This window comes from Colletotrichum tamarilloi (genome assembly GCF_030869305.1).
Source record: "Colletotrichum tamarilloi strain Tom-12 chromosome Unknown Scaffold_62.1, whole genome shotgun sequence".
Classification (NCBI taxonomy): domain Eukaryota; kingdom Fungi; phylum Ascomycota; class Sordariomycetes; order Glomerellales; family Glomerellaceae; genus Colletotrichum; species Colletotrichum tamarilloi.
Window position 1 is genome coordinate 23,605 of NW_026849444.1, and position 13,422 is coordinate 37,026.

The window sequence follows — 13,422 nt, forward strand, 5'->3', positions numbered from 1 at the left end:
AACTTGCAGGAAGAGTTCAGTCACCAGGTAGGGTGCAGGGGCAGCGCACACACTCTCACTGCGCGATACAACACCTCGCACTCATCATCAGTCCATGACTGGCTCCAGCACTCATCAAGCAGTCTTCGAAGCTCTTCTTGATGAACGTGCTTAATATAGACAGAAACGGTGCAAATTGAGAACTCGTTCAAACGAGGAAGGAGAAGGCAGCAAGGGTATATCAAAGCTACGTTCTCAGCCGTATTCTAAATCATGCTCAAGATGGAGCCTTGTCTTGCTGATCGTTCTTGGCGAAGCCACTAGTGCTAATCATATCATTGATCTGAAAGATGCTATGTACTTGGATGAGCAAGAGGTGTCCGAAGTGGCTGTGGATCACGACGGTAGCAACGCTTTCCCGCTCTTGAACTATTCGTGAACGAATGTAATAGGAGTGGTGATGGGAATAGCAATCAAGAGATCCCATAATATCCTTTCAGTGTTCAGGACAAGTTGAGCACTGCGTGTGGTTGGCTCGACTCTTCCGTCCCAAGTATAAAAGTGCAACCAAACTTGAAGTCGGGCTTTGTAGTTGCGTACCTTTCGATTGAGGCCGGGGCTTTACCTTATGTTGTACCACGTGTAGTTGGGTGCCGGTTGCCACTTTTGCCTGCTCGAGGGGTTTCCTCTTCACAAATGCGTGCACAGGTGCCAACCACAGAAACGTGTGATGAGAAAGGCGTCTGAGATAGAGAGCGTTGGTGGTACAGATTACCTAAGGTTTGTTGAACAATTACAGCCAAAGAATGAGAGTATCTTAAGGCAATGTCACAATGAAAACGAATAAGCTAGTCTTCACTTTCTATTGAAGAAAGATGTGGTCCGAGCTTGAGCTTTCAGAAATCAAGGTCTTGACGACTCGAACTCTCAAAGACCTGGCCACGTTTGAGGTCGAATGGGTGGAAGAAACAAGAGAACAAAGAGCACAAGACTCGGAGAATTCCCAATACAATGTCGTCTTTCACTCACAGCCAACTCTGCCAGGATCCAGTCTTGGTCCTCGAGACAAGGCATTTGTGAACACGGCCTCTTGTTTAGTTCCTGGTCACAAGGAAAAGAACAACAAAGCCTGCTGCAGATGAAACGTGTTTGGAAGACTCGACTTCGATGGAACTTGAAGAACTGTACTTCTGAAAAATGTTTCTATATAGGTTCTGGTTGTAACCCAGTCATTGATGCAACTTTTTCACATCCTCATCACACACTTCTTCATCAATAAGCTTCTATCAGCAATTTATACAGGTGAGAGCTCCCTCGACATTATTTGCTAACATAAAAGCAGGCCCCAGATTCAGGTCTCATCTCCTCTCCCATACAAGAACGTTCTGTCCTTTCAACTCTTCTTTTGAAGCGAGTCTAAGGCGGCTTGTGCCATGCTACATGTACCCAGACCTCTCCGGCTACTGCTTGTAAGTCGCGTCATCCCTTCAGCTCACTGACAGAAATTAGGCCCTCGACGAATCGACGTAAGCTTTCATCACTTGATCGCACCTGTCACTTGTGAGTTCTTCAATCCATTCGGTCTTCGCTCGCAGCGCCTGAAACTCTTACGGGCCACAACGGCTGATCCTCAAGGGAGTCACCTTTCAGCGTACGTTCTCCCTCCCCTCCTCTGCTGACTTGGGCAGCAATTTGGACCATCGCCTCTGGAACTCGATGCTATTCCTTCAAGTTCGAACTCGAGTCTCTTGCATCCTTTCGTAGAATACTAATCATAGGCTCTTACTAACACAGAAGAATGCCGCATTGGACCTGTCTTTATCTCATAAGTCACCCTCCGTTTCCTACTTCGTATCTAAACAGATTTAGAACTTGATGTCCCCATGCCATTTAGTATCCGTATTCAAGTTATGCGTAAGTCCACCCTCCCCCGTCACGCTAACAATCCCAGGGTGAATACTAGCCTAGCTATGCATCTGTCATCTTTTGTTCTGTGAGTCTTCTACTTCCCCTTATGCAAAACTAACCATAGGGCAGGCATCACGCATCGATTCACATCATATCAGACCACAACTATGGCCAGGTAGACTGTAAGTCTCTCCAGCCCCCTCTAACACGCTAAAATCAATCTTCTCCAGGTCTCTTGCAACAGAATAACAAGTACTCAGGCGCTTTAGCGATAAGTAGGTAAGCACTCCAACCCCTGATACTGACGCGGATGCCTAGAACCAAACCCTACATCATCAAACGCGCATCTACCGAAAAAAAACTACACCCCAAGATTCCGCGGAGTGAGTGCATAGACGATCAGGTAAGTACTCCTATTCTCGCAAGTTGTCGGCTGACGTAATAGCCCAGACGACGAATCCCCTGGGGCCTCAAGCCCTCAAGACGGAGAACACGAAGCTTACAAGCTGCGGACCGAAAAGCTCTGTACCACCACGGCGATCGATCTGAACGATACGACCGATACGAAGCGAGCCGATTCCACCGACCGAATGCACATGAATAAGGGCAAATGATCTGAAAGAGCCGGGATATCTGTTTGTCTTGGTTTTTGTCAGAGGAGTTTGTGGAAGGCTTGTGGATGCTTGGTGGTTTAAAGAGGACATACCAGGCTTGGAAGAAAGAATGAGCAAAGGCATCAAGTTCGGGCAATCTTGCTCAAGTCGGTCCCTTGCAGCAGAGTGCTCGTCATCGAGACAGCTTGGATAAATACGAGGCATGCACTCTTTGTTATCAAAATGGAAAAATTCATGTCGTTTTGATCAATGGGGATGAGGAAATTCTAATACCTAACGCCCTAAAGTTACACAAAGCTCTCGCAAGATATCCCTTTGAGGCCGTAGCAGCCATTATTCGTCTCGTCGTAGCTAGTTTAAAAGAACTTGCTCTTCAGCCCTCCCAGGACCACATTCCTCTTCTGCTTGTTGATGTATTTGCCAACGTCGTCCGCCCAGCCTTGGCTCTGATTTTGCAGACTATCCATGTTATCGCTCATGATGTTCAGCTTCTCCGTGCGCTCGTTAAGCTGCCTCGTCAGATAATCGCCCCAGCCTTCGTTAGATCCTCCCGCATTGTTGGAGCCGGGCTGGCCTGCAGAGCGGGCAGCTCTCGCTTCAGCTGCCGCGGCGGCCATCATCCGCCGGCTTGGCGGGCGATTGGGGTCGATGAGGAGGTCGAGGTCTGTCGGGGAGATATGCTGCGTGCCGGAGAGCCACTGCATGTTCGAGATTGTAGGGCGCGGGGGTGTGACGAGCTCGGGGTTGACGAGAATGTCGTCGCTTATCTGAAGATCTTTGCCAGTACCCCAGACATTGAGAACGGCAATCTCACTGGGCCCAGTCCAGCCGAAAATGTCGCCAGTCTGAGTCACTACGGACGATAGAGTGCGACTGCCATCGAGCATGGGAAGCGGCGCGTTGCCAATTTCCTTGAGACCAGGAATGGAGAATGCACGAGTCGTTCGGTCACCAAAAACACCGACAATGGCGAAGCCGTGAAGCTCAAACTCAGTGACGTTGGCTGCATCGCAGAGGATGTCGTCAAAGGTCTTGGAAGCGCCCTTCCCGCCGGCGGGCTTGAAGATTCGAATTTCGGTTTGTGTCACTAGTCATTTGTCAGTATCAGCCAGCGCAAGAAGTGTCGTACCCAAGGGGCTTACCAGCAACGAGAACACCATTGACCTGCTGCCCGTTTCTCAGTCCCGCTACGATTGGACCTGTTGCAAAAGCAGGTCTTCCAGAGTCTGCTTGGATGGGGCAGAGTGCCACTACCTGCCCATCAAAATGTTGGACGCCAGCTAGCTTGACGGAGTAGCTATTTCCAGACGGTAACAGCTTGAACGTGGCTACTTTGCCGAGGTTCGTTCCCACAAAACAACAGATGCTAGAGTAGTTGTCGCCTTCTAACGTCATGACGCTAAACTCAATGGCCACCGGCCACTCCTTTCCATGGGCGTTCCCATGAGACCCTTTCAAGAAAGAAGATCTCTTGGATTGCTGAGCGAATTCAGTCATGGAGATTTGGAAGATGACAGAGGGACCACGCAAGTCGATGACACTAAAGAAGCCACCCTCAGAGCCGACGCCTACGAAGCCCACGTCTGAGACGCAAGTGGCCGTGATAGGACCTTGCATCATCTCGTACAGTTGCCAGGGCTGCAAACCCTCCTTAAGGCCGGGCTCCGCTCTTGAGCTGATGTCCGTCAGCGCTCCCGGGTTGGGTGGCAGATCTTCATGGTGGTCTTTTCCAAAGAACCGATTGCCGGCCCATCTGTAGAGAACCAATTCACCCGTACGCGTTCCGACCGCGAATTCGCCAGTGTTGGGGGCCATGTTCATCGTGGTGATGTCGATGTCTTGGTAGCGGTCCAGTGCGCGTGCGACATCAACTTGCAGCATGGTTGGGTTCTCGATCTCATCATCATGACCAGCATCCCAAAGTCGCACGGTGCTGTCCCCATGTGCTATCTGGAAGATCGTGCGACCTTCGTATCTGCGCTTGGGCTTCGCTGTCTCGGCACCACCCTTCAGAAGAGGTTCGCCCTGGTTTCTGGTCTCGACCATTCCCATCCAGCGACCTCTATCCAACGTTTGCACAGCGAATTTATTGACATATGGGTGGACAAAGGAGACGGACGGATGCAGTTGGTTTGTGGGGCTGATTGGGTATCCCGACGGGAAGCTCATCGTCAGCAGCTCGCCCGAAGTCAGGAGGGTCATGATCGCAATGGGATCTTGTGCGCCAGCAAAATAGGGCGAAGAACGAGGGATGAGGAGAAAGTCTGCCACTTGGGCGCCCGGTGGAGTTGGCAAGGTGATTTGGCGTTTGCCTTTCAGATGGTCCTGAAGAACTTGCCAACTCGAAGTCGCATAAATTGGCGTTTGGCCCAATTCGATGAAGGTCAACCCCTCCTGGGGAGATTCCGGATTCTGACCACCAGAAATCAAGAGCCCAGTATCATCCGGATTCTCCTTGCAGCACCAAGCAATACGTCCATATGGCTCTGTGTAGCCGGCATGTCCGGCGTTCGGTGTTGGCTGATCGACACTCATTTCCGTGAGTGTCCTTGCCATGATGATGCGGCCATCCTTAGGATCCCAGAATACCAAACTGCCATCTTCGTGCGCCGTCATGATAAAGGTTCCTGTTGGATGCCAGAGAGCGTGCGTAACTCTCGGCCTGCGAACTGTGTCCGCCGGCTGCCCCCCACCACCAGGTGCGCCTGGTTGAAGTACGTATTCGAAGAACTTGAGAGCTTTGTTTTGCTTAAACGAATAAATAACGATGCCCGTGGTGTACGCGATGAGCATTTGCCCGATATCTCTCGGATGCAACGAAATGCTCACCAGCCCAACAATGCGGGCATTCGGATCCCTCTCTTTCCAAAAGTTTGGTAGCCGGAATGATCTCGCAATATTCTCCCTGTCCAAATCGTAGGCCAAGACTTCTCCAGTGGCCATGCCAAGAAAGGCCCAATCGAGCATAGGATCTGTGACCATGGAGATGACCTGACCGGGGCAGACGAGAGCCGCGATGCGCTTCGCAGTGTCGAGGTCCCATACTCCCAGTTCGTTCTTGGCATCAAGGGAGACGAGCTTATTGGCGGTGAAGTGGATAGAGCGGAAAGATGTGTGCCTTGGCGGCTCCATGACCTTGGAGACTCTGTTTTGGCCGAAAACGAAGATCTTGCCGGGGCCGAACTTGGACTCGTTGGTCGCAATTGCGAGAAGGGACTGAATCGGATCGTATGCTAGGCAACTGCACCATTTCCAGTCAGTCTCGGGCCTCACATCAAGGTCTGCAGTTCGAAATGCTATGAAGTTGACGCGCGTCAACGTGGCGTAGCTTGGCTACTGACCTAACCTGCGAGTTGATGCCGTATGCAGACTGGTAATCGGGAGCGAAGAGCTCGGGGATGATTGACGCAGACAGGTCATTCTGCATGCCTGTCTGCTTTTGTCGAAGAAAGGCAGCCATGGTGAGAGAGTGGTGCAAGTTGGATCTGGAGATGTAGGAGGGAGGTCCGGGAAGCTTGGGATGCCCCGAACTTTCAATACTTTAGGGCGGCCGAAGATCCGCTTGGCGGGGTGCCTAGTGGGCAGTGGTCAAAGTCCCTGCAGCGAACCAAACGGACGTCATAAGGTTACCATTGGTCTGTGCCCCATCCAAGCGAGCCCAAAGCCCAAACTCCTGCCAACGATTGACGGGTTATGTAAGCAATCTTCAACGGCGTCCAGGCCCATCCAACTCTCCGCCAACGCCGCTTCAACAACAATTTCAGCTTGCCTGAATGGACAGCATTACATACGATCTCAGATGCTTTGCATACTGGCGGCATTTTCAACATAGACCATCATGCGTTACCGGGTAAAGCAAGATGTACCGTTGTGTGGACGGTCGGCGGAACCGAGATCACAATTCCCAGGATTCGGTCACAAGCAGCACGACTGAGCAACGCAACCTGCAGCTGATAATGCTGTCTATTATGTCTACAATATACTACGTATGAAGCTCTTCCACACCATCTTTTACTACAATTAAGGGTATCGATCGCTGCTCAAAACAACGAATGCTCAAATTTGGGTTCACCTTAGTGGCACCATGTTTAGACGGAGCCGGCAGCAGTGCCCTCCTCAACACGCTTCTCCTCGTTGTGTCCATGGACGGGAATGGCACTTGTTGCCCTGCGAATTCAGTCAGTACAGTTTCCGAAGCAATATACCATAATCAAGTGAAACTTACAAGTCGTCCTCGCCGGAGAGCTCCTCAAGCGTCTTCCTCGCCGTCTCGGGGATCAGAAGGGTGGTAAAGAAACCGCAGAGCATGAAGAGCGCAAAGATCTGCATGATGTGGTTGAGCCAAGGAGTGCTGTATCTCGGGTCGGTCTTGGCCTTGGCGGCATCGGCACCGATGGTACGGAGGGGTCCGAAAACCACCTGCGCAATAATGGCACCGACCTTGCCTGAGGCGGCAGAGATTCCGTGAGAGGTGGATCTGTATCTGGTAGGGAAGCATTCGCCAGGAACGATAAAGGTCGTCGAGTTGGGACCGGCGTTGAAGAAGAACTGCGAGAGGGTGTACAGCGCCATGAGAGCAGAGCCCGAAAGATTCCAGTAGTCGAAACCGATGACACAGAAGAGGAGCGTGAGAGCGAAGAATCCGAAGAGCTGGATGGGCTTGCGGCCAATGGTATCGACAAGAGCAGCAGAAACCCAGTATCCGGGAACCGCACCGGCGCAGACAAGAATCAGGTTGCCAACAGCCGTCTTGTAGAAGATGTGGTACATATCAGCACCACCAGACCACCCGATGGCGTTGAGGATGATGGCGTTGTTAAGGCCCAGGCCGTAGAAGGCCACATCAAGGAAGAACCATGAACCAGCGGTACCGAGGAGGACCTTGGCGTTCTTCCAGGTGCTGTAGTGGCTGAAGAAATCCCTCCACGAGGCCTTGGGAACCTCGAGCTGCTGCTTGGCCTCCTGGCGAGCGATGACTCGGGCAGCCTCATCGACCTGAGACTCACCCCACTTGCCCTGCTTGTAGTAGTCGACGTCGCCCTCGGCCTTGGAAACATCATTGTCGACGTCGAAGGTGTATCTGGGAGTCTCGGGGATGGTAAGGCGGAAGTACAAAGCGATGCAGCCCGGAACAGCGCCGAAGCCGATCATCGTGCGCCACATCTTGTCGACAGCCATGATGCAAGGTTCGGTGGTAGAGCAGGTGGCGGCCTTGCTAGCAGTCTCAAGGGAGCCCTTGAAGCCGGCGGTGACGATCAAAAGCATAATGCCACCTGCAAGCTGGCCGAAACCCTGGTTGGCAAAGCTATCGCCAACGTTAGAAGAAAATCACTCATTGGGGCGGAGCCGAGGACTTACACTGCGTTCATCATGAATCCTCTCCACTTCGTCGTGGCAAACTCGGAGGTAATGATAGCGCTAAGGGGGTAGTCACCACCGATACCGATACCCTGCGGCCGTTGTTAGTGGCTCTCCCTCGAAGTCATTCAACCAGCACTTACCATGATGATACGCCAGAAAACAATGAGGCCGACGATGGAAACAGACGGGGAGGAAGACGAAAGAGCCTGGGCAAGGGTAGCAATGATGATGACCATCAATTCGACACCGTACTGTGACTGAGTTAGCTACCTCTTCTCTTTCGCGACGTCAATGAAGCTGCGAGCGCCTACCATCTTCTTGCGACCGACGATATCAGCCAGAACACCAAATCCGACCTGACCAACAACGGTGCCGGCGGAGGTAGCGACCTTGATAGCGGTGTCGTGCTCGGCAGGAAGAGTGCCGCCGAAGTACACTATGCCCAGCATGGAGGTGACGAGACCGATGGTGAAGATATCGTACTGGTGCCTAGTCAGTCTCGACCAATTCTTCTGTTCGTAGGACAACGTACCGAATCGGTAAAGAAACCAATACCAGCGACAACGATGGCACGAACGTGGTACCAGCCGAAAGGCGCCTTGTCAATCTCGGCCAAAGCAAGGCGACGGCGCTCGTTGGCGTCGGCGACGTGAGCGAAGTCGTTGTTGAAGTTATGGAAGGCTGCGTTTCCTCCCGAGGTCTTGTTGTGCTTGATGTCGGCACCGGTCAGCTCGCGAGGAGCGGCGGCGTCCACGCCCGCGGCGTGCGAAGGTTCGATGACACCGGCCATTGTGTCGATCTGCTCAAAGTCCGGTTTGACTAAACGAATGGCAAAGTCAGGCCCGAAGGAGAAAGCAGGTTTGGATGGCTTTGATGACCTGCTGGGAAGGATGAGGGAGGAGCGTGAGGAGCAGACAAACTCAAAGCCTAGGGGGATCGGGGAGTGTGTTTGGCTTATAAGCAGGACACATGTGGGCAAGGGGACTTGGTGCCATCTGAGCTGACAGCCTTCTACAGAGTTACATGCATGGATATTGGCAACGAACACTCTCTAGTGGACCCGGAAGATGCGACGACTAGGGACACCGACGAGGAAGAAGACGAAGACATGGTTCAGAATCAGCCTCCACCTCGGAGACTACGTGCTAGCGTAGAGAACGGGACGAGATGGAGGGATTCCAGGGAGGGCTGATGTACCTCGTAGGGCGAATGACAAGCGTCGAAGAAGTGCGAGAGTATCGCCTGGACTACGATCCTTTGGGTCACCTTCAAGAGAGCGAGACATCGGCTATGGAATCGACAGCAGAGAAGACAAGGTTCGAAATGGAAATGGCCCCCCACCCGGGGACCAGCAATATGGAGACCGCCGACGACGACCAAGAGAGGAGCCAGGCGATAGAAGAGAGGCGTGGAGGGCAGCAGGGATGTGTGCTGCGCAGGTCTGGAATTATGGTTGTGTGGAGCCGTGCTCGGCGACCGATTGGGAATGGCGCGTGTTTTTCACTTTTTCCCAGACTTCGTCTCTCGTCTCTACTTTGGCTGAACTTCCAGACCGCGACTCCCGACTGGCTGCCCGCCCATTTCACTTTCTGCCTCTTACACCGGCTACAGAAAGATCAAACAAGACATAGGGCGTCATCGGACTTTTCGCGAGGTCGAGTCGCATTAGAAATGCTGGCTGAGGAGAGGTCTAGACAAACTGTCAAACTCATACTGGGAAGTCGAGACTCACAGTAGAAGTGAGATGTAACGGCCCGCTTATGTCAATGTTGTTCGGGAACCAATGGGCACGCTCGCTTTGAGAACATGGTCCCTAGGAGGGGCGATGCTAGTCCAGTCGGGGAACGACCAACGATGGTGGCACGCGCGGTACCGCTCTAACAATTTCCGATCTTATTTCCCTTGTCCAGGCCAACCTGGCACCTTCACAACACATTGAGCAGGCTGCAGGCCCAACGATCTGAAGCCCAAGCCGGATTGCAGTCAAGCTTTCTGGGCGCTTCGAACGGGAGACTTGGCTACAGCCGATCATGCTTGGCCACCGGGTGGATTCCTCCAGTAGCAGCTTGGCAACGCGAAAGCAGTTCATCCAAGATAGCCAAGTCTAAGACGTAAACGTGGAACAAGAAGACAAATAGCCCGCCACTCGTCGCTATCGATTTCCGAGGATTGATGACGCCGAATGTTTCATTATCGCCGAGAAATAATGCTCTGCTGGCATATCATGGCAGGTTTTTGCAGCACGTTGGCCGACATTCCACGTTGGAACCGTCCATACTCTAGCCTATTCCACATACCCAACGCCCGATACGAAGACCAATCAGTCCAGCAAAACAAGGGGTACCACGGTTTGCCTGACTGACATGTCCCTCTCCGCCGGAGGTACTTCCCTTCCTCTCCAACTTCCAGCATCAGCCTAGGCCCGGCCGACCCTCCCGTGGATTCAGCCCCGGGGTGGTGAGGGAGGTGGGCTTAATGTTTCCGTGCTACGGCCCGCCAATCACATCGCGAGTCGGGAGCACGTTGCGCGACGGCTCTACCCAGCAACGACATTCGATGTCAATGGCTTTGGATCTCAGCGCTGGACTTTTTTATTTCTTTGGCTTGACGAAAATCGGCTAAACTAGGAGGTTTTGTATAGCGACTGCTCTTTTTGAAATCGACGGCATGTCGTTGAAGAGAATGAAATACCCTGGTGCGGCTCGCATTCCTGGCTGGAAGCTCCCGTGGTCTGCCGCTGCTTGGCACTTGGCATCGACAACCTTTTTACCACTGAGGTCGCGCGATGATGCCACCGCCAAGAAGGAGGCCAAGCTTTCGGGCGTGCGACGACGACGCCCGTCTAGGAATGTCGATATTGCCCTCCCCCAACATTGAAGGGAGTTCTGCAAAGCTGTCGCGTGCCCGTTGTCTCGTTACGGACGGGGCATTCAAGTCTGTCCACTGGAGTCGTAAAAGTCAAGTCTCGTCAACCCACGTGCTCGGACGGCGTTCCCTGTTGGCAGACCTGTCGTAGCCAGATCGACGTCGTCTCAATGAAGGGGTTCATGTATGACACCGGGGCGCGTGTTGCATGGCGTTACACGTATGTATCCTCTATATTCCGGCTCTCTGGTACAGATATCCTTGCCGCTGTCGCATGGCGTATTTGCGCACAGGACCCTCAAGGCTCAATGAGACTATGAGATACCTCTCTAAGTAGCCGGAGAGAGCGAGAAGATAGCATTTCGCCAGTCCGATGAGTTCAAGATTGCTCGAACCTTGTACGAAGTTGAGTCCATTAGCAGCGCTCGATTGCCACCGCTATCCATTGTCGGCCGTACCTAAATTTTCACCAAGATCATCCTAGCCATCAGTCTCAACACCATCTTCCGACCTGTCGCACCACGCTTTCCGATCCTCCTGATCAACTCGGTTATTCATTGCTACGATAGGGAAGTACTAAATCTGCCCGAAAAAAGGCCATCCCCTTTCTCTCTCTTTCACAGTCGTCAGCCAGGACGCTATGGACCCCCAGCTAGTCCTGTCCAGACCTGCCAGACTAAGCCAGGGTCCGGTTCCCAGTTGTCTCTGGGGTGGGATCCAGATGGGGGGTCCATAGTCTCCATTTGAACCAATGGAGCCCCAGATTTCGCACACGTGGGTGGAACCGTTCGTCCCCTTGGCTCGGGATGTGTATTTCGACCTCGACACGCAGCCGCTGCTGCGGGAACAAGTCTTTTTCGGTCGCCCAAAGGAGTGCTCAAAAGTGCCAAAGTCAGTCGGACTTTTTTCTTGCTCCAAGGACACATACGATTGCATGACACGAAAAATCGCCCGCGGCGCGCGACGGCTGGCTTATCCGGTCTTCGCGGCTTACCATTTTTGGGCGTTTGTCCGGGCGTTAGCTCGGTACTTGTGTCACACATGAAAATGGCAGGGAAGGAAAAGTCCCCAACTACCATTTGCACCGCTCTGTTGGGCGACTTCATTTCTAGACACGCCTGATGTGATGGAGCAGCCAACCCGATATCGCTGATTTGCGCTTACCTCACTCGATGATCTTCAGTATGTTATGCGGCAGTCGAGCTAGGAAAGCTGCCCGACGTACCCATTCCCTGAGCTCACTTGACTCTTCGCCCCCGCCGTGACATGTCATGACACCTCTTAGCGCGGGGGTTGGCTCTTAATCCATTCTTGACCCCATTCTCCGAGGAGACATCAGGCTCGTCGATCGTGACACCTGACGTCGAAGAGAGCTCTCGAGTGTTCCATTGCTATCATATTGCCGTTTCCCCTTACGAGGTACTCCATGAGAAGAAGATGGGTTTGACTCCAATCTCTTCTCCAATCTTGAAGATCTTGTAGGCAAAAAGAATTAAAATAATAATAAGATGGACTCTTCAACTCTTGGGAAGCATACGCCATATGTGCCTCGGATTTATCAAAAAGTCTTTGCAAGATAGCCACGAGGTTACGCTTAGTCCCCCGCTCAAATGCCGAACTATTTCCTGGAAAACAGGGGGCTTCAGTGGTCTATCGTCGACTTGTACATGGACAAGAGGAACGCAGGTCTAATTTTTGAGAGATCGGCCTTTCCGAATTCTCTTCTTCGCCTTCCTCGCATTACCTGTGGATCTGTCAATGCAATGTACTGACCACAACTCGGGTCAGAATCCTCAATCATCAATGCAGACCACGTGGCTCGGCATAAGCATTTACAGACGCCATAAGTCCGAGGAAGTAAGGCTGCTCAGACGCCTTTCCTTCCAAAAGTTCTCAGCCTCGGTCTGTTTCACTGACGACGGCAAGATTTTCGAGATAAAGCTCTAGTATGACCATACGTACGTGGACTTGGGTCACTGTCATCAGAAATCGTTCCGAAAGTTCTATTGAATAATGATTGCACATAAACGCTTGAGAAGTGGACATCCTCCTACCTCCCTTGGTGGATGGTGCACGTTGATGACCTGTTGCCCACCAACGCTCCGTGAGAGGACGCTTCACTCAACGGTCTTTGTTGCCATTTGATGCAGAGACACTGGTTCGGAATCCCCGAAATTGAGATGCGAGTCATCGAACAGCTTACACGCTGGCTTTTCTGGAAGCGATACAAGACGATGGCCCAATGTGCAAGGGTCATATTAACACAAAAGTAAGTCTCACTACGCCTTATACTCCCAAAAGCAGCGGTCTATATATATGTGGGAGTATAATCCGGTAGAAAAGTAGAAATGCAAACTTCTCAAACGTGCCTGAGGACACGCCGGTAATGATCTTTATGGTGGTACTGCAGGAAACCCATCATCTCTGAGGAGATGAGGTCTGTTATGAACTGCACTTTTCTAAGAATATTCGGCGGGCTTTGACCATGACGAACAGCTGGGGACGAAGATGTCTTGGAAGTCTACATACGGCTGCTGAGAACGAGATCGCAAGGTTCATCGACGAATTCAAGCTCTTTTGTATTGCCATCCGCTTTACTCAATTTCATCTTTGAGAATGTCTCAGCCTCCCTCCCGGGTGTCAGCCTTTGCCAATGATGACGAAAGGGTTTCGGCTTTTCCTGACGAGAGACGAT

General features: G+C 52.2%; 3 protein-coding genes across 3 annotated transcripts; 1 reads left to right on the forward strand and 2 right to left on the reverse strand.

Annotated features, from left to right (window-relative positions):
- Nucleotides 1-2,857: 2,857 nt before the first annotated feature.
- CTAM01_11426 (uncharacterized protein) lies at nucleotides 2,858-5,961 on the reverse strand (the record flags this gene model as incomplete). The annotated part of the gene is made up of 3 exons (XM_060527437.1): nucleotides 2,858-3,588; nucleotides 3,644-5,742; nucleotides 5,843-5,961. The coding sequence occupies 3 exons, from the start codon at nucleotides 5,959-5,961 to the stop codon at nucleotides 2,858-2,860; spliced, it is 2,949 nt and encodes a 982-aa protein (XP_060377877.1).
- A 628-nt stretch (nucleotides 5,962-6,589) lies between these two features.
- Nucleotides 6,590-8,652, reverse strand: CTAM01_11427 (phosphate:H+ symporter; the record flags this gene model as incomplete). Its single annotated transcript, XM_060527438.1, has 6 exons — nucleotides 6,590-6,668; nucleotides 6,727-7,806; nucleotides 7,860-7,951; nucleotides 8,003-8,113; nucleotides 8,174-8,344; nucleotides 8,395-8,652. The coding sequence occupies 6 exons, from the start codon at nucleotides 8,650-8,652 to the stop codon at nucleotides 6,590-6,592; spliced, it is 1,791 nt and encodes a 596-aa protein (XP_060377878.1).
- Nucleotides 8,653-8,889: 237 nt separating this feature from the next.
- On the forward strand, nucleotides 8,890-9,826 carry CTAM01_11428 (uncharacterized protein; the record flags this gene model as incomplete). The annotated part of the gene is made up of 3 exons (XM_060527439.1): nucleotides 8,890-8,973; nucleotides 9,045-9,317; nucleotides 9,773-9,826. The coding sequence occupies 3 exons, from the start codon at nucleotides 8,890-8,892 to the stop codon at nucleotides 9,824-9,826; spliced, it is 411 nt and encodes a 136-aa protein (XP_060377879.1).
- Nucleotides 9,827-13,422: the final 3,596 nt, after the last annotated feature.